We start from the raw sequence: 20009 nt of genomic DNA on the forward strand, positions 1-20009 counted from the left end.
ACAAGTGGCCCGTTACATCTAAATTAAATAAACGGGGAAAGCGTTAATTGGACGTCTCAGTGACGCCCACCACACTTCGAGTGCCCCCAGCCCTCGTGGTCGTGGACGCGCGTGGGGCCCCGCGGGTAGAGGCCGCCTGCGCAGGTCCTGAGCTGAGCAGGTTCCGGCCTTTCCTTCTGGGCCGAGGGAGCGACTTAGGCCCCCCGCGGGCCGGGGGAAACAGTTCGACCCCCAGCACGAGGCCGGGCAGGGGGCGGTGGCAGGTGGGGAGGGATCTGAGGGCCAGACGCGGGGAGTGCAGGTGGGAGGGGACGCACGGGGGCGGACGGGGCGTTCCGAGAGGGGACAGACGCGAGCCGGGTCCCGGGGCAGGCCAGGGCCGGGCGTGGGGCGCGGGGCTGCGGCGCCCGCGAGTGGGGAGGGGAGGAAGCCGGGAGGGCGGGGACGTGGCCGAGACGGGCGGGGGCGTGGCCTGAGGGCGACCGCGCGCCCGGGGCGGGGCCTGTCGGTGGGGGCGGGGCTTGGGCGGGACCGGGCGCTGTCCGGTGCTGAAGCTCGGCCGGGCGCCGCCGCAGGAGCGCGAGAGGCGCGGCGGGAGGAGCTGGCGGCGCGCGCCTCGCAGGGCCCGGGCTCAGCCGCCTCCCGCCGCCTCCCGCGCGACCATGGACTGACTGAGCGCCGCCGGCCAGGCCGCGGGGATGGGGCCTCCGCTTCCTCTGCTGCTGCTGCTGCTGCCGCTGCTGCCGCCGCACGCCCTGCCTGCCGCCCCCGCGTCCGTCCCCCGCGGCCGGCAGCTCCCCGGGCGCCTGGGTGAGTGAGGGGCGCGGGGGAGGGTCGCCTCAGTGAGGGAGTGGGGGCACGGGGGAGGGGCGCCTCTGAGGGAGTGGGGGCGCGGGGGAGGGGCGCCTCTGAGGGAGTGGGGGCGCGGGGGAGGGGCGCCTCAGTGAGGGAGTGGGGGCGCGGGGGAGGGGCGCCTCAGTGAGGGAGTGGGGGTGCGGGGGAGGGGCGCCTCAGTGAGGGAGTGGGGGCGCGGGGGAGGGGCGCATCAGTGAAGGAGTGGGGGCCTGGGGGAGGGGAGCCTCAATGAATGAGTCGGGGGTGTTGTGAGAGGGCGCCTCAGTGAGGGGGTTGGGGAAGGGGCGGCTCTGGGCGAGGGGGTAAGCAGGGAGAGCGCCTCAATAAATGAGTGGGGCGTGGGGGGAGGGGCGCCACAGAGTGAGGGGTTCTGGGGTAGGGGCGCCTCAATGAGGGGCCGCGGGACGGCATCCTAATGGGTGGGTTGGAGGCCTGGGGGGAGGGGCAACTCAATGAACGAGTGGGGGGTCAGGGAGAGGGGCGCCTTGGTGTGTGAGGGGGCGGGGGGAAGGGCGCCTCAGCGAGTGAGTGGGGGCGCGCCTTGGCGAGCGCGTGTGGGGCTCCCGGGGTCTCGGGGTTCCAGCGCGCCACCCCCAGCTTTGGGTCGCAACCCCTCGGCCGCGGGTCGGGAGCTTTTCTGTCCTCACTCTGGACCTCGAAACTGAGGTCGCCGGCCCCTGCCTCAGTTTCCTCCCTAGCACCGCCTCCGGCCCCTCTCCCGGCTCCTGGGCCTCGCGCCCCGGCCCGCCACTCGGCGCTCCCCTAGTCCTGGAGCGCGCGGCCCTGGTTCGGCGTGGGTGCGCCCCCACTCGTGTTCGCGCCGTGTGTACCGCCAGGGGCCGGGCCTCGGGTGTCCCAATGCACCCGCTTCTACCTGCGTCTCCTACACGCCCCGCGGGCAGCGCCGCCGAAATCAGAGGACATTTGTCCTCCGTGGCAGTAGCGGGAGGAAAGGGAGGGCGGCAGCTTCATGGCAGCCAGGGAGTGGAAGCCGCTCCTTTCCCAGGCGGACGCCCCTGTTTTAAACCCATAAAACCTCCAGTCCCGGCACCTCCTTCCCTGCTAATCTTGTTTATTAAGAAGATTTACTATAAAGCCAATGTTTCCAGGCGACTTCAGGGACAGAATTACACATGACAGGTTAGTATAATCGGTGTCCACAGGGCACAGAAGCAAAGGCAGGCAGCCGGGGCAGAGGGGGTCCTATTCCGCTGCCCAGGGCCGCCTGCACCCACCTCAGCGCGGCTGGGCTCCGGCACCTTCCTCCTGGCTTCTAGGCCCTTCTGGTCTCCAGTAATGCTATATCGTCAAAATCCCAAATAAACAAAAACTGCAGAGAACCAGGTGTCTTGACACAGCCTCCTGGGTTGAGGCTCCCCTCCCTCAAGCCAGAGTCCCTGGAATTCCCTTGTTGTGCGGTCTCCTCACACTCCCTAACGTGCTTGTCTCTGTTAGAGGGAGCACAGGTGCTGGGAAAGGAGGTTCTTGCCCACCTGCCTTGGAGTCCTGGGTGGGGGCGTGTTTTGTGCTGGTCCTGTACCTCTGGGATGTTGCCCAGTCACTGTGACCCCAGGGCCCGGGTGAAGCCCTCACCCTTCCATGCTGGAGCAAGGGTGAGTCCTGCATGGGAGGCTTGGGGGCCTTGCTCACTCTTCGTCCTCCTGGTGCCTTGCCCCAGATCAGCAAAGAAGGCCAAGCTGTGCACTAGTTGCCTCTTGCTGGGGTTGTACGCCTTCCTCCATCTGGCTTGACCTGGCCAGTCACCTCGTGGGAGAGTCCTTTGCTCTGAGGCCAAATGCCACCCTTCACCTACACATGAAGCACACGTGGGCGTCAAGCATCCCAGGGGAAGGTAGGTTATTCCGGTGTGAGCTGGAGGCTGGTCCTTAACTGCTTTCCTTGCTATTGTAATGGCCAGTTAACAGCATTCTTTGAAAATCACAGAGAAAGTCGGAAAGATGGGGGGTAGCTGAGAGAGGGAGCAAAGGAAAACCCAAAGATGGAAGTGCATGAAGAGAGGAGAGCTGCTTAGCTGAATGATAATGCCTAATGTAGCAGTGTTATTTTGGCCACCAGCAAAGTTGACTCAGATAATTAAAACTGGTGCCATGTTTCCCTTGGCTCTGAGCACGGTGTCACTGACAACGGAAGGCTCTGTGATAAGCAGACTTACGGGCACACTCATTTTGTAGGAAAACATTAGGGATGCACGCATGGTTGGAATTGTTTTGAGGGCTCCAGGTGAAAGGCATCACCTATATTCTTATGTAATTGGAAACTGCCCCAGCGGTACATGCAGAATGAGATGTTTCTGTGGTCTTCCCATCGCAGGAGCCACATTGGTGCAGAATGTGGCCACGTGTGAGCTGCCGGTTTCCTCCACCGTGTACCGTCTTCACTCAGTATTGCTGCCATTTTGTCAGAACACAGTCCGTAGAGAATGCAAGCAGAAGCTTGCTTACCTGTGTGAGACAGGTCCTGCCAGTTTTCTTTCTCTTCTGTCTGGATCTTGTTTGGCAATGGTCACACCAACTACATTGTTCCAAATAATGATGCTCAATTAAGGATGCACCAGGCGACCTTAAATCTGGCCCAGCTGTGCCATTTGTAATCTATTTACCTGTTAACATTCCACTTCCGTTGAGGCCTCCAGATCACATGTGGTTCAAGGAGATCCAAGTTTTTGCTCCTCTGTTACATCAAAAAGCCTTGTAGGTTAGAACTAGGGGTTGATGTTAACAAGACCTAAAGACCAGTTCTTTTTATATAGGATGCCTTGACTGGAGCAAGGAGCCCTTCTCATATAGACAGTGAAGGAGTTCTTTATGAGACCCAGGGTCGCATGAGCTTATTTTATTCATGGCCTTGAGCCGCACTCGGTGATGCTGACTTATTTCCAGAACAGCTGTTGGCAGCACCCCGTGCTAGTGGAAGTCTCCCTGCTTCCTCTCCTCAAAGGACACTCTTTTCCCCTAATTTATTTAGTTTCCTGCCCTCCCATCACCCACTCTGCCTGTTCCTTTCTGGTCAGAAGGGCTCCCTTATGGCATTCATTAATTACCTGTGAGACCATATCGAAGCTGAACACGGGAACATGGCACCCTTTCTAGTGACACGATTCAGCTTTGCCTGTAGCAAAATAACATTGCTGTGTTAGGCAGGGCTGTCCGGACAGCCTGATGGTCTTTTCCACATGCTTCGGTCTTTGAGTTTTCCTCCCCACCTGCCCGTCTTTCTCTGTGATTTCAGGGTATCCTTTGTGCAGTCTCAGTGCTTTTTCCTTAAGTTTAACTTGAACATAAGCCCTTGTTAAGGGCTTTAAGCTGTTCTTCAGTTACATGGAAGCTGACTTGTGAACCTGCTCAGGTCGCCCCTATGTTTAGGGGGCAGTTTTATAAAGGCCCCCCTTCCTTTTGCTAAAGAAGCACAACTTTCATTTGTCAATGATAGCCTTTCATGCAGATTTTGCTTGGAGAATCCAGATTCACAACCAGTGGGCGCACCTGGCTGTGAAGACAGGAGTTGTTCATTTTGCTCCTTTGTTTTGGCCTTCCGATTTGCCTACACAGACTTTTCATTCACCAGGGAGCCCACACGGAGCTGAGAGGCAGAGCCATCAGAGCAGGACTCTGCTGGCTTTGTGAAGGAGATGGCGTGATTGTTTATTTTTAAATCAAAGGATCCTTACTGCCACAAGAGCACAAATCTATCTTTACTTCTTGGGGTCTGGAGCCTTTGATTCCAATTGGTTGGATGGTTATGAGCAACCTGCCCCTTCCCCCCAGAAGAGCCCTGTGCCTTGCACATCTGTGAGCTTCTCTGCCTGTTCCCTGCCTTTCCTGCTCGGTGTCCATGTGTTCTGTGGAGAAGGAATGGAGCGTGTAAATTCTAGGCTTCTGGAAGAAGGAGGTGCCAGACAATAGGCTCCCCCATGAAGCTAGATTCAGGAATTGGGATGTGGGGTGTCAGGCTCGGAAGGCATGGGCAGGGAATGGAAGAGTGATTTCTGCTCAGTGCTGAGCCTAGCTGTGCGTTTCAGCGTCTGGCAGCTCTTCTTCCAAGATGATTTGGTTTTGTACCTGGTGATCAAGGTCAGTGGTGCCTGCCAGGGAGGTGGGGCTGGGCAATCATTTTGTTATAGTCCTCTTTCTGCTTTACTCCGATATGGTGTTGGACCCCATCATGGCACACAGTAGGAATCTCTGTGTGCCATGAAATGTGTACACATGTTGAGTCTCCAGCTTCCTGTAGGCACAGGGTACCTGGGACCGAGATTGGGTGGTGGTGTGATGTGCAGCCCAAGGCCCCATCTTCTGATAGACTCTGTGATAACATTGATTCTTTTATGTGACAGTAATTTCTACATTCTAGGTTTGTTTTGTCCTAGTGTTCATGTGGTATTACCTAATTTTTGGATGCAGTTACTCATCTACTTTTCTTTAGATTTTTGAAAGTGAAGAATATGGGACTAGGAAGAGGAGTGAAGCCTCCAGGAGAGACAGGGGTCAGCTAAGCTGTCATCGGACATGGTCTCATTAAGAAAGTTTCACTCAGTGCACCTGGTTTTGTGGGTGAACCGTGACCACTGCCTCTTGGAGGGTTACCTTAGAATTTGTTTCCTTATGAAAAAGTGTTTGTAGCCAAATGTGGCCCAAACTAATAATAGCTCTCTGGCGTTGGGTGACAGATATCTAAGATATGCCTGGGTATGTGCAAATGTTACTAGTTTAAGGATTTTTTTTTTTTTTTTGACATGGAGTCTCACTCTGTCACCCAAGCTGGAGTAAAATGGTGCAGTCATGGTTCACAGCAGCCTCGAACTCTTAGGCTCAAGCAATCCACCCGTGTTAGCCTCCTGAGTAGCTGGGACTACAGGTACACACCTCTGCATCAGGCTAATTTAAACAAGTTTTGTCTTAGTTTGGGCTCACGAATAAATATGATAAGTAAAAAAAGAAACAAGCAACAAACATTTTTTAAATGGATACTTTTTTTTTTTTAGACATGGGTTCTTGCTGTATTGCACAGGCTGGTCTTGAACTCCTGGACTCAAGTGATTCTCTTACCTTGGGTCCTCAACTTACTGGGATTATATGCATAGCCACTGTGCCTGACCAGTTTTAAGGATTCTTTGTGCATGGAGAGGTGAAGAAAAAAAGAAGTGGCAGAAAGGGTTTTCATCCAGCTGAATCCCAAGAGATGAAGGCCAGATGAGCCTTGGCTAAGTAGGAATCTCTCTTATCTTTTCTGACAAGATGTGCCACTTCTCAGAGAAAGCAAACAGCTGAATTCACGGCAGATAACCCTCCACACCACATAAAAGCACCTGGCAGCTCTTTCCACATTAGTCTAAATTGACCTTCATAAATGTAGACCCAGCTGGACTTATTTTTTAAATCTTAGTTGATGGAAGGCCAGAAAACCTGAGAAGCAGAAAACAGTCAATCCACTTTTCTGCTTATTGGAAGCAGTGTGGAAACAGTGTGTTGAAGGAAGGACTTTTTTTCTTTTAATTCCTGTTATCTTCTAACTACTCTGCCACAGCCACTGTTTAAATATCTGTAACAGGAAGTAAAAACGGGCGAGGCTCCCTTGGAAACACCTGCTTCTGCACATTTAAAATACCTTTTTTGTTTGTCACCTGCCTCGTGAGGCTGTTAAGTGGGCGGCTCCTACAGGCAGCTGGAAAACTGGCCCTCGGACTTTTGAGGTGCATTTATTTGTCTTTAATGGCCGCTGTGTTTGTCACATAAAGGGAGATGATGAGCGTTTGGTGACAGTTACTCAGTGTTGACTCTCGTCTCTGGAGGTGGGAAGAGGGCATTTCACTTCCTCTGTTTTTGTCTGTTCCCTCCAATAGTCCTAACTAGGATTCAGAAAACCAAAAACCAAGGACATTCCCTGGGTAGCAGCAGAGCTAGGACTGTCTCTTGTGAGGGTGATTCGAAGCCATGGCAGGTGACAGGGGATGAACTAATAGTTACAAAACAGATTGTGGAGCTTTCTTTTTAAATTTTAATTTTTAATTATCATAAAGTAAAATGGACTTTTCTCTTTTGCTGTACTGTGTTACATACAGATTCAGGTGGCCACCTCCTCTGTCAGGATATGGGTCATTCCATTGCTCCCAAAACTTCCCAGTGTGCTCCCTCACAGCCACAGCCTCTCCTATCCCCGTGCCTCTGGATACCCCCAACTCTTTTTTTTTTTTTTTTTTTTTTTTGAGACGGAGTTTTGATGTCCTTACCCAGACTGGAGTGCAATGGCAAGATCTCGGCTTACCTCAACCTCCGCCTCCTGGGTTCAGGCAATTCTCCGGCCTCAGCCTCCCGAGTAGCTGGGACTACAGGCGCACACCACCATGTCCAGCTAATTTTAGTATTTTTAGTAGAGACGGTGTTTCACCATGGTGACCAGGATGGTCTTGATCTCTTGATTTTGTGATCCACCCGCCTCAGCCTCCCAAAGTGCTGGGATTATAGGCGTGAGCCACCGCGCCCAGCTATAATACCCCCAACTCTTGAACCCCTGAGCCTTCCATGTGCACTGACATATTCCCCAGAATAACCTGTATAGGTATTTCTGTCCTCAATTTAAAGATAGAAAGACTGAGGCGTGGAGTGGTTAAGGAATGTACCATGGGACACCTGGTGGCCAGATAATGGCACTGGGACAGGGTCCTAGGTCTCTGGAGCCTCCTTTCTCTCTCACTGGCCATCCCAGGATGGGTTGAGGATTCTACATGCTGTCAGAACCTGTCTCTGGCTCCACAGAACAAGGATACCTGTCTTGTTCTTATAGGAGTGGGGGATCATTTCACTTGTCAAATTGTCTTCTCTTAGGAGCTTCTTGACCTCACGCCATGGAGATTTTCAAGTGCTCTTTGGCACCAGCAGGGGATTGATTTTCCGAGTTGGGTTTTGTTTTGGGTGTCAGATTCAAATATCTGGTGTGCCTCTCTGAGGGAATTTTGATGTTTGGAAATGGATGACTTATTTTTGGAGACTTCTGGCTTTCCCATCATGGCAGGGAATGAAAATACCTCCAGTAGGCTTCAGTACTTGATATGTTCATAAACATTGTATGTTCAGAATGGTTGCTGGGCTTCTGTCAGGTTTTTAAAAATGGGGCAACACAAACACTAAAGAAGCGAGCTCTCATCTCAGACTTGTCATAACAAAATCCTACTTCAGAATAGGGATGAGAGATGGATTAGTTTCCTAATAAAATTTTGAGTAGGTTCTGTTTAGGTTTGATGTGTAGAGTGGCAAGCAGGCAGAGGGGTGGTTCAGGGACTCCCTATTCTTTTCTGAACTATGCTGGTGGAAGGAAAGAGTAGAAGTTTCTGTCATGTGACATGGGTACTCTGTTGCCAGGAGGTTCTGAAAGCTCATTTTGAAAGGTTTCTGATGCAGTATTCTGTATACAGCACAAAGGTCTGTTTGGAAATGGTTTGTTTGGTGGAACGAATTTTCAGAAGGAAGGCTGACCTGGTTTCCAAAGGAAAAGGACTTCATATTAATTGCCCAGGTGAATTCTGATTCCAACTGTGAAATACATTCAACTTGTAAATGGATGGAACAGCTAATAAAATTGGCAATCGGAGGCTGATGCTTTTTCCATTTTGAGCTGTGATTTTAATCCAGCTCAAAGCAGCAGTTAACCTGTGGTACAATTTGAAGCTGACCCCACAATGTGTACATTCTCTGAAATAGCCGCTCTTCTACCAGATCCAACTGTGCATACCAGCACAAGCTCCGTTTCTTAGCTGGAGGCAGGGGTTGGAACGTGGGCGAAGCAGTGTGAGGAGCTGCTGTCTGATGACTTCCCACCTCAAGTCCATTTTGTCCCTCTTTTACCTAGAGTTCTTGAATCTCTCTGCTTTGCCTGAAAACAGGCCAATGTTGAGATAAGTGGCACCCATTCTTGTGGCGGAAGCCTTGCAGCATCCAGGTGCCTGCTTTGTTATGCTGTTCTGGTCCTTGATTCTTTGCAGTAGCCAACATGAAATTATGATCAGTTAAGGTAGCATAAATTGGGCTTTTTCACTTAAATGGAAAGAGTATTCTAGCAGAGTCAGAAACTGCAGTTGATTTCTGCAAATATGGTGGGGGAATATGTGGATATGTTTCAAGAGCACAAATTAAATGATTGTACTGAATGATGAAGAAAATGAAAACTCTTTTCTCCTTTGGAGACCTTTATTTATTTATTTGATTTGATTTTTTAAACTTTAACAATCTTTTCACAGTGCACAGTGGCTCACGCCTATAATCTCAGCACTTTGGGAGGCCGAGGTGGGCGGATCATCTGAGGTCAGGGGTTTGAGACCAGCTCGGCCATCATGGTGAAACCCCATCTCTACTAAAAATACAAAAATTAGCTGGATGTAGTGGCAGGTGCCTGTAATCCCAGCTACTTGGCTTTAGGGGCTGAGACAAGAGAATCGCTTGAACCTGGAAGATGCAGGATTCAGTGAAACGAGATTGTGCCAGTGCACTCCAGCCTGGGTAACAGAGGGAGACTCTGTCTCAACAACAACAGCAACAACAACAAAATAAGAAAGAAGTGGGACTTAAGGGAACAACAGACACTAAAGAGGAGAGGGAGAAAGGAGCCAAGGGTCAGAAAACCATTTATCAAGTACCGTGTTCCTTATTTGGGTGACAGGATCATTACAGACCCAACCCTTGGCATCCCTCAATACACCCGTGTGACAAACCTGCACATACATGTACCCCTTGAATCCATGAATTTTCTTTTTTTTTTTTTTAAAGAGATAGGGCCTGGCTCTATAGTCCAGATGGGAGTGCAGTGGCACAGTCATAGTTCACTGTAGCCCCGAACTCCTTGGCTCAAGTGTTCCGCTCCGCTCAGACTCCCGAGTAGCTGATGCTACAGGTATGTGCCACCATGCCTAATTTTTTAATTCTTTGTAGAGACAGAGTCTTGCTGTTTCCCAGGCTGGTCTTGAACTCCTGGACTCAAGTGATCTTCCTTCCCTGGCCTCCCAAAGTGATGAGATTATAGGCATAGGCCATATGCCCAGCCCCTAGAATCTAAAAAAAAAGTGACTTAAGTAGTATTCATACAAATTTCTTACAAGTTTGAGTAGAAAGTATAATAAAAAGAGATAGTTCATACCCTTTTTTAGATATGCTAAATGCTTTCTTTTAAAATGTTTTATTATGTAATATTTGATAAATGCAAAATTCAGAGCACGTTTTTTAGTATACTTGGCATGTCTAGGTTGTACTGTTTTTAAGTGCCTGAATTTTGGTCTTGTCAATGAGCTTGCTGGGTGGGTGTTGTTCCCCTTGCTCTTCTGAAGTGAGTTGAGTGTCTGGCTGGCTTGCTTTTCCCTCTGGCCTGCAGGGTAAGGGTGGGCAGTCTTGCTCTGTCCATCTTCCTGGCTTCTGGGGATGGCAAGGGGAGAGGGAGGGGGCCGGGCAGTGCAGGGTCTGTGTTAGGGCCCAGTGCACTCTTCAGAGTTTGCACAGGGCCCTTTCCCTTACTTCATCCGCTTAGGGTTGTCTCCGATTCCCAAGGGGAGACCCGTGGGCTTTGGATAGACCTTGTCCCTGTTGTCACATCCCATACTTGGGGATCCTTGGCTCTGGTTGACCCCATTCCTGGGGTCATGTCCCATCCTTTATCTGTCTCTTATCAGGTAATAACAGTCTTCCTCTTAGAAGAAATGAAGACAAGGTGAACACTCACTTTGCTGTTTGGACTTTCTTAGGAGCCCTCTGTGTTGTGTAGACCCCATGCTGTTTGTGGCATCTGGCAGGGCTGGGAGCCTTCAGTGTTGTGTAGACCCCAAGCTGTTTGTGGCACCTGGCAGGCTTGGGAGCCCTCAGTGTTGTGTACCCCCTGCTGTTTGTGGTAGTCAGGGAGGGTTGGGAGCCCTCTGTGTTGTGTAGACCCTGTGCTGTTTGTGGTAGTCAGGGAGGGTTGGGAGCCCTCAGTGTTGTGTACCCCATGCTGTTTGTGGCATCTGGCAGGGTTGGGAGCCCTCAGTGTTGTGTAGACCCCATGCTGTTTGTGGCATCTGGCAGGGTTGGGAGCCCTCAGTGTTGTGTACCCCATGCTGTTTGTGGTAGTCAGGGAGGGTTGGGAGCCCTCAGTGTTGTGTACCCCATGCTGTTTGTGGCATCTGGCAGGGTTGGGAGCCCTCAGTGTTGTGTAGACCCCATGCTGTTTGTGGCATCTGGCAGGGTTGGGAGCCCTCCGTGTTGTGTACCCCATGCTGTTTGTGGTAGTCAGGGAGGGTTGAGAGCCCTCTGTGTTGTGTAGACCCCATGCTGTTTATGGCAGTCGGGAGGCTTGGGAGCCCTCCCTCAGTGTTGTCTAAACCCCATGCTGTTTGAGGCATCTGGCAGGGCTGGGAGCCTTCAGTGTTGTGTAGACCCCAAGCTGTTTGTGGCATCTGGCAGGGTTGGGAGCCCTCAGTGTTGTGTAGACCCTGTGCTGTTTGTGGTACCTGGCAGGGTTGGGAGCCCTCAGTGTTGTGTAGACCCCAAGCTGTTTGTGGCACCTGGCAGGGTTGGGAGCCCTCCATGTTGTGTACCCCATGCTGTTTGTGGTAGTCAGGGAGGGTTGGGAGCCCTCTGTGTTGTGTAGACCCCATGCTGTTTGTGGCATCTGGCAGGGTTGGGAGCCCTCAGTGTTGTGTAGACCCCATGCTGTTTGTGGCATCTGGCAGGGTTGGGAGCCCTCAGTGTTGTGTACCCCATGCTGTTTGTGGCATCTGGCAGGGTTGGGAGCCCTCAGTGTTGTGTAGACCCCAAGCTGTTTGTGGCACCTGGCAGGGTTCGGAGCCCTCCGTGTTGTGTACACCATGCTGTTTGTGGTAGTCAGGGAGGGTTGGGAGCCCTCTGTGTTGTGTAGACCCCGTGCTGTTTGTGGCATCTGGCAGGGTTGGGAGCCCTCAGTGTTGCGTAGACCCCATGCTGTTTGTGGCATCTGGCAGGGTTGGGAGCCCTCAGTGTTGTGTACCCCATGCTGTTTGTGGCATCTGGCAGGGTTGGGAGCCCTCAGTGTTGTGTAGACCCCATGCTGTTTGTGGCATCTGGCAGGGTTGGGAGCCCTCAGTGTTGTGTACCCCATGCTGTTTGTGGTAGTCAGGGAGGGTTGGGAGCCCTCAGTGTTGTGTAGACCCCATGCTGTTTATGGCAGTCGGGAGGCTTGGGAGCCCTCCCTCAGTGTTGTCTAAACCCCATGCTGTTTGAGGCATCTGGCAGGGTTGGGAGCCCTCAGTGTTGTGTAGACCCCGTGCTGTTTGTGGCATCTGGCAGGGTTGGGAGCCAGATACCCTATGCATTTCCATCTTGCTCCAGAACCTCTGTCTTGAGCACTGGCTGTCAACCGTGGTTCCCCTTGCTGTGCTGCTGTGGGACCTTCGTGGTGTTGCCTCTTCCTTATATTCACTCAGATCAGCAGCACGTTACTCCCTGGAGGCCTCTGTGGGAGGGGTAGGCAGAGGTGCTGTTGGGAGGTTCCTCAGCAGTCCCCGTGTCCCTGTGGAAAGCCCTCGTGGTACAGGCCTTGGGTTCTGGGGTGTGTCCTGAGAGGGCCCCTCATGTTTTCAGCCCTTTTTTCTGGCTCACACCTGTTCCTATAATGTGCTTTAAAAAGGCTTTGAGACAGAGCTATGTGGAATAGAGAAACTGTGACGTCAGAAGGAGAACTTTACCGAGATGTTTGTTCTTGTAGAACCAGTGTGGACTGAAAATGGCTTCTTCTGCATGAGCCTGGCAGGGTCACTGTGCAGGTGTCCCAGGCCAGCAGTGCCTGGCTGAGAGTGACTCAGTGTGTTTGCAGACACACAGCTCTGTTTGAGTGACCACACCAGGGGACACATCTCACCCAGACCTGGGAGCTCCTGCTCCCTGCTTGTTTGGGTAAGAGGCAGGCTCTTCCAGAGGGGAAAATCTTGATGGCACATGGAATGGGGATGTGCAAACTCAGAGAACATTTTTTATATGAGTTTTTCATTGCTGTGAGAAGCATTTTAAGAAGAAGGAAGCATTTTGAGCACTTGAAAAAGGAAACATTTATAAGTGGAAATGTTTTTAAAAATAAAGATTAGATTCTTGGTTTAGTTCTCTATAAAACAATACTTATTTTTAATTTTTTGTTGTAATTTTTAGTAATACTGAAATTATTTTTGGTTATACCTATTTTGTCTCTTGGGAAGTAAGATGTAGTTCTCAAGAGATGTGTTGATTTAGTGCCATTCTGAGAAAATAAAAAGGTGTAATTGTGGCCGGGCACAGTGGCTCAAGCCTGTAATCCCAGCACTTTGGGAGGCCGAGGCAGGTGGATCACGAGGTCAGGAGATCGAGACCATCCAGGTGAACATGGTGAAACCCCGTCTCTACTAAAAATACAAAAAATTAGCTGGGCATGGTGGCGCATGCCTGTAATCCCAGCTACTCAGGAGGCTGAGGCAGGAGAATTGCCTGAACCCAGGAGGCGGAGGTTGCAGTGAGCCGAGATCGTGCCATTGCACTCCAGCCTGGGTAACAAGAGCGAAACTCCGTCTCAAAAAAAAAAAGGTGTAATTGTGCTAAAAATTTGGATTCTTATGTAGATATGCCTCTTTTATATTCCACAGGTTCTGAGGGGGTGAAATGTAGATGTCAAACCTGGCTGGGTGCATTGGCTCATGCCTGTAATCCCAGCACTTTGGGAGGCCGAGGTGGGAGGATCAATTGAGGCCAGGAGTTTGAGACCAGCCTGGGCAACATAGGTCAACTCTGTCTCTACAAAAAAACATAAAGAATTAACTGGGCCTGGTGGCACATGCCTATGGTCTTAGCTACTCGGAAGGCTGAGACAGAAGGATCACTTGAGCCCAGGAGTTTGAGGCTACAGTAAAAAGTAAAACCCATCTTAGGTTGGTGGGTTGGTGGGAGGTGGCTAGCCAACTACACTGTTGACAATATCAGTCAATAATAAATGTTAAAAAGTGACATGTTTGGTCTAAATTGGTACTTTTAAAGAATATATAACATTTCTTTAATGATTAAGTTTATTTTCATAGCACTCTGAAAGAAATGAGATATTCAGGGTAAGTTTAAAGTCAAGCACTGTGAAAAAAAAGAATGTCCCAGATTGTTACAGGTGATTTCATATAAGATAACTTATTTGATAAAATTGTAGATAAAATGAATACCAACTCCAAAATCAAAGCCTCATGTTGAAAGATTCTACCCATGTGTGGGTATGTCGTTAGCATGTTATCCTCATGTTGAAAGATTCTACCCATGTGTGGGTATGTCGTTAGCATGTCCCCCTCATGTTGAAAGATTCTACCCATGTGTGGGTATGTCGTTAGCATGTCCCCCTCATGTTGAAAGATTCTACCCATGTGTGGGTATGTCGTTAGCATGTTCCCCTCATGTTGAAAGATTCTACCCATGTGTGGGTATGTTGTTAGCATGTCCCCCTCATGTTGAAAGATTCTACCCATGTGTGGGTATGTCATTAGCATGTTATCCTCATGTTGAAAGATTCTACCCATGTGTGGGTATGTTGTTAGCATGTTCCCCTCATTCTGAAAGATTCTACCCATGTGTGGGTATGTTGTTAGCATGTTCCCCTCATTCTGAAAGATTGTACCCACGTGTGGGTATGTTGTCAGCATGTTCCCCTCATTCTGAAAGATTCTACCCACGTGTGGGTATGTCGTTAGCATGTTCCCCTCATTTTGAAAGATTGTATTACCCACATGTGGGTATGTTGTGGGCATGTTACCCTCATTTTGAGATTCTACCCATGTGTGGGTATGTTGTTAGCATGTTCCCCTCATTCTGAAAGATTCTACCCATGTGTGGGTATGTCGTTAGCATGTTCCCCTCATTTTGAAAGATTGTACCCACATGTGGGTATGTTGTGGGCATGTTACCCTCATTTTGAAAGATTCTACCCATGTGTGGGTATGTTGTCAGCATGTTCCCCTCATTCTGAAAGATTCTACCCACGTGTGGGTATGTTGTTAGCATGTTCCCCTCATTCTGAAAGATTGTACCCATGTGTGGGTATGTTGTTAGCATGTTCCCCTCATTCTGAAAGATTGTACCCACATGTGGGTATGTTGTTAGCATGTTCCCCTCATTCTGAAAGATTGTACCCATGTGTGGGTATGTTGTCAGCTCTAAATGTTGAAATAGTTCTTCCAGACTATTAAAAGATGCTACTTTCCTGTGTAAAATAAAGGAAAAAAGGGAAGAAAAATATGTCCGTTGAAGGAAGGATGGAAGTCTGTTTTAATTTGCAGCCTGAAGGAGAAGAGGGAGAGTAGTATGGTGGTGGCCAGTTCTGCCAGGTAAATCAGTGGCTCTCACCTGGTTCTGCGCTAGGACTAGGTGGATGGCGGACAGGGACACTGTTCGACATCCTGAAGTAGGCGGGACACTCCACGGAGCCACCCACCCAGTGTGCCAGCAAGGCCTATCCAGGAGCCCAATGCATGTGGAGGAAGCTGCCAGGCATGCAGTTGTCACATATAGGAGAGGAAGAATTTGGCTTAAATTATGGCAGAACAAACTTTAAAAGAAAGAAAGAAGTGTTGGCGCCTTCCATGCCACCTTCCAGTCTGGCTAGAGTAATTGCCACAACTGATAATCTGATCCTATCGCTCTTCTGCCAGAGCTGTCCCACACATAACCTTAGGAACAAGGTCTAAGCCCTGGGCAGGGCTATCGGGGCCCCTACTGGCAGGAGGTTCTGCCTCATCCCCCTCGTGGCCTCTTCTCTCTGAGGCTCACCAGGTGGTGTCTCAGTGACTGATGGCGCAACCACAGAAATGTGTATTTAATTACCAGATACATGGTCTTTACAAGTTATATATGTATGCTCTACTAAACTCATTGTATGTTTACTATAAAAAACTTATGTAATAGAATGAGAAATTAAACATCACTAATGATTAAAATATTTTGCTGAAGATACAAAAACTTTGCATTCACTTAAATTTTTATTAATGTGATTAATAACATTTTAGATACTTATTTTTAAATGTCTTAATCTGAACACCTTCAAACTATGGTTATTTGCTGTCTCAATGCACAATATGTGCTGAGAACAGTGCTCACCACTACTGATAATCTGCATAAACTTATAATTGAGAAAGTCCAAAGAATGATTTTTAATCTTTTTGATTGCCTTATTGTGGGTCTAATTAAATTGTGATGCTTTTCACTTCAAAATGTGTCTGAAGAAGAGCTCCCACTGGAAGTACAGATCTTTTTGTAATTGTGTTATTGACAATCCATGATTTCTTTCTAAGAATCTTTTCAGATCTTTGGATTACTTTTAGTTAAAATGGGTCACCTAATCCATGTCTCTTTACAGGCCCATGGAAACTGCAGCATAGTTGGAGAATGGCACAAGGGTGCCCACTCTTCTGGCATCAGACCCCAAGAGGCTGTTTGCTGTGGGGCCTCGTGGGGCTCCAGCATTAGCCCATATATCAGGCTTAATTTTTAGAACCATCTAAGGGTGGGCATATCTCAACATATATTTTCAGTAATTTTCCTGAATAAATGTATAAATCAATTATAGACTTTCAGAGCTGTAATAGAGTCCCTGGTCCAGTTTCATTGATTCATAAGTAACTGCTACATAAGGACATTCAGACCCAGACATGGGCAGTGACTTGCTGTTGGCCTTCCTGGACAGAGACCCAAGCTCTTGGTTGATTGGTCATCAAGGAAAGAACCCCAGAGACATGAAAATGGTGAGCACTGGCAGTCAGAAAGGAGACGTGGTCACTCCTCCAGACCCTGTCTTGCTCTGTTACTCTAGGATTGGATTGAATACCCTTATGCTGACTCTATTTTTAAAATCGATACCAAAGAATGACTTTTCACAAGTAACATAATCTTCTTCTGAAAATTGTTTGACTTCATTTGAAAATCTATTCTTGGCTCATCAGCACCCAAAGTTGATGTTTTCTGCATTTCTAGGAAGCAGATTCCCTTTCCCTTCCCCACTCCCTTTCTCTGAACATCTTGAGTTGTTTAGCTGGGTAGAAAGTGTTAAGTGACATACAAAGAAATGTTGATGATCAGATGAGGCATCTGTGCCAGAGAATGATCATTAATTCCTATTGAGTATTATTATAAAAGTAAAATGAGGGAAGAAAATACATTACTGTGTGCCTTGGAAGACTCTTGTCCATTCATCATGCATCATGCTAACATGCCTTTTAAGTTTAGATTCTTAGTCTAAGAACATTTCAAAATGAGTTAACAACTATTCTTCAGCTTAGAAAATGTCATGGAGTAAGAATTATTTAGTTGGGATAACATGTAAATCATTCAGAAAGTATAAACTCATACTTGCAAGCTTACTATACTGGCAAAATCAGTGGGCTGAATAATACGTATTATGGTCTCATCTTTATTTAGAAAGTACTGTTTCTATATCAGCTTAATCATTTTCTACTGAAGAACAAAGTGCAAAACAATTTCAGTGGCAAAGATCTCTGAATTCTGTGTCCAGCAGTGGTGGACTGAGGGAGTGAATGACCCTCCCACTGAGAACAGATCTGGACAAAATGTACAAAATATACAAAGGATCACAATGACGAGTCAGAGGGCAGAGACCCAGGAGAAGTGTAGGGGATGTGGCAGTTAGGGTCACTGTTTTCCAGAGGGGTCAGGCCTCAGAGAGCTGTTGGGCAGGGGTCCCTGGTATGCCTCAGAGACTTCAGTTAGTACCCAGCAGGCTGCACCCAGAAAGGGTTCAGCAGACAGAGCTGACTTTGTAGCACAGAGCTGGCCCCGTGCCCTGGTGGGTCAGGGCTGCTGGAATCCTCAGCGGCCAGATGGGGCAAAGTGTATCTTCTCTGGGGGAGGAGGTAGCATAACTAGAGCCTCAAGTTAACCCTGCAGTTGTTTGCATCACTACCCAGTACCAAACAAAACATTTTGAGGGGAATTCAGATGTTTATCCTGTTCAGGTTCCTCTATCTCACTGTGAATGAAGAGGATCAGGTTTCCACCCAACTGGACAATCAGCCAGACAGAGAAACCTCTTTTCAGAACATTGTACTAAATACCTACTATGTGACTGAGTACCTACTATGTACTAGTCATTGGACTTGCAAACATGAGCATGACAGAGTCCCTGCCCTCTAGAACCTTCCCTGTTTTCCAGAAGCTCTTGGACATTTTCTGACTTCTAGAACAGTCCTTGCCTTTTAGAACCTTCTGTGCCTCCAGAAGCTCACTAGGACCTTTGTCTTTCCAGTGCATTTCTAGTGCTTGTCTTACAGTAGAATTTCATTAGGTTAATTCACTTAATAATGCTAGAGAATTTTCCCTGCCATACTTGGCTTGGAAAACTCTTATTTGTCTCCGTGTGGTGAGACTTTAGTGAATAAATGCACCATTTTTATTCCATGGCTATTTTATTGTGTTTGCTAATTTTTGCCAAGTAATGGAGACAGCAGTTATGAAATTGGCTGTTATCTTTTTGGATCCTTAAGAAATAGGTGCTTTTTTTTTTTTGAGACGGAGTTTCGGAGTTTCGCTCTTGTTACCCAGGCTGGAGTGCAATGGCATGATCTCGGCTCACTGCAACCTCCGCCTCCTGGGTTCAAGCAATTCTCCTGCCTCAGCCTCCTGAGTAGCTGGGATTACAGGCGCGCGCCACCATGCCCAGCTAATTTTTTTGTAGTTTTAGTGGAGATGGGGTTTCACCATGTTGGCCAGGATGTCTCAACCTCGTGATCCATCGGCCTCGGCCTCCCAAAGTGCTGGGATTACAGGCGTGAGCTACCGGGCCCGGCCCGCTTTTTTTTTTTTTTTTTTTTTTTTGACGGAGTCTCACTCTGTTGTCCAGGCTGGAGTGCAGTGGTGCAATCTCGGCTCACTGCAACCTCTGCCTCCCAGTATCAAGCGATTCTCCTGCCTCAGCCTCCCTAGTGGCTGGGATTACAGGCACCCGACACCACACTTGGCTAAGTTTCGTATTTTTTTTTAGTAGAGATGGGGTTTACCGGGCTGGTCTGGAACTCCTAATCTCAGGTGATCCACCTGCCTCGGCCTCCCAAAGTGCTGGGATTACAGGTGGGAGCCGCTGCACCTGTCCAGAAATAGGTGCTTTTCATGAAGTGTGTCAACAAATGGCATAATTAAAAAAAAAAAAAAAAAAGGAGAAACAAGAACAAAAACATTCGCAGCCCCGCCTCAGACAGAGTCAAATGAACTGACGCAGAATGGATCAGAAACTGAAGATGCGCGAGGCGGTGCTGGGTGCGGCTCTGGCAAGCGTGGCAGCCACCGCGGCTGCTGCCGGGAAGCTCCTGCGTGTGGCTCTGCTCTGCAGGGTGGTCCTGGGAGCCGTGGAAGGTCAGAGGTCACCAGGTCCACGCACGTCTGTCTTTCCGCCATGTCGGGCTTTTACAGATGCGTCTAGTCTCAGTCACGAAAGCCACGGGCTGCTTGGAGCTCCTGTGGGGATGGTCCTGGGTGCTTCGTGGTCAGTCCTGGTCAGACTCGGGGCTCCCAGGCTCAGGCCTCGGGGGGTCCTCAGCGCTGCAAACCGTCCGCAGCAGCGCGCTTCAACCAGCGTGCAAATGTCACAGCCGAACAGTCCACGGCAAACGAGGTACGCTGAGCATCCAGGACAGGGCGTCGGAGGGCGGGTTAGAGCCACTCGGGCACGGGGGACACAGCCGGCGAGGGATCGGGACCCGGCGCGGGCAGGCGCGTCAGCCGAGGGTGGGAGCTGCCGCAGAGTCTGCCTGTGAGGACCGACGGTGGGAGGAGGCTCCGGGCACTCGGTTCTGCCCCGACCGCGCGGCCGCACTTTATCACGCAGCTGTTTATTTCCTCAGCAAAGGCCCTGGGCCCGTTGGCAGAGCGCGGGGACGTCCCTCACACCCGGGGGGGGCTCAGTGCTCTGGGCGAGGACCCACGGCCCGAGGCGGGCGCTTCCGAGGTCCCCAGGCCAAGGAACCGCTGGCTCCGGCTGCCCGGATGGGCCTGCGGGGTTGGAAGTGGCTCCGCGGAGAGACGGGGACCGGCCTCCTCCTGGCGCTGCAGCTCTGAGGGAGCCGGGGGCGGGGGCGGCTTCTCGGGGCTGCTCCCCGGCCCGGGGAAACATGGGCGGAGGACTCCCCGGAGGGAACGTGAGAG

The 20009-nt window shown here is 49.9% G+C and overlaps 1 protein-coding gene across 10 annotated transcripts in view; it reads left to right on the plus strand.

The window, feature by feature from the left end:
• The first annotated feature begins 540 nt into the window (after nt 1–540).
• PTPRN2 (protein tyrosine phosphatase receptor type N2) overlaps nt 541–20009 on the plus strand; it is a 1018236-nt gene continuing 998767 nt past the window's right edge. For 6 of the 10 annotated variants that reach the window (XM_078343304.1, XM_078343314.1, XM_078343301.1 and 3 more), the window contains exon 1: nt 541–810. Coding sequence is in view for 6 of the 10 variants with exons in the window: in XM_078343301.1 (XP_078199427.1) it covers nt 699–810 (112 nt within the window). In the remaining 4 variants the exon portion in view is untranslated. Of the gene's footprint in view, nt 811–4656; nt 4947–19126; nt 19480–20009 lie in introns of those variants that run through there. The other 4 variants (XM_078343299.1, XM_078343307.1, XM_078343300.1 and 1 more) reach the window with 2 other exon arrangements.

The sequence above is a fragment of the Callithrix jacchus genome, chromosome 11, assembly GCF_049354715.1.
Source record: "Callithrix jacchus isolate 240 chromosome 11, calJac240_pri, whole genome shotgun sequence".
Lineage (NCBI taxonomy): Eukaryota > Metazoa > Chordata > Mammalia > Primates > Cebidae > Callithrix > Callithrix jacchus.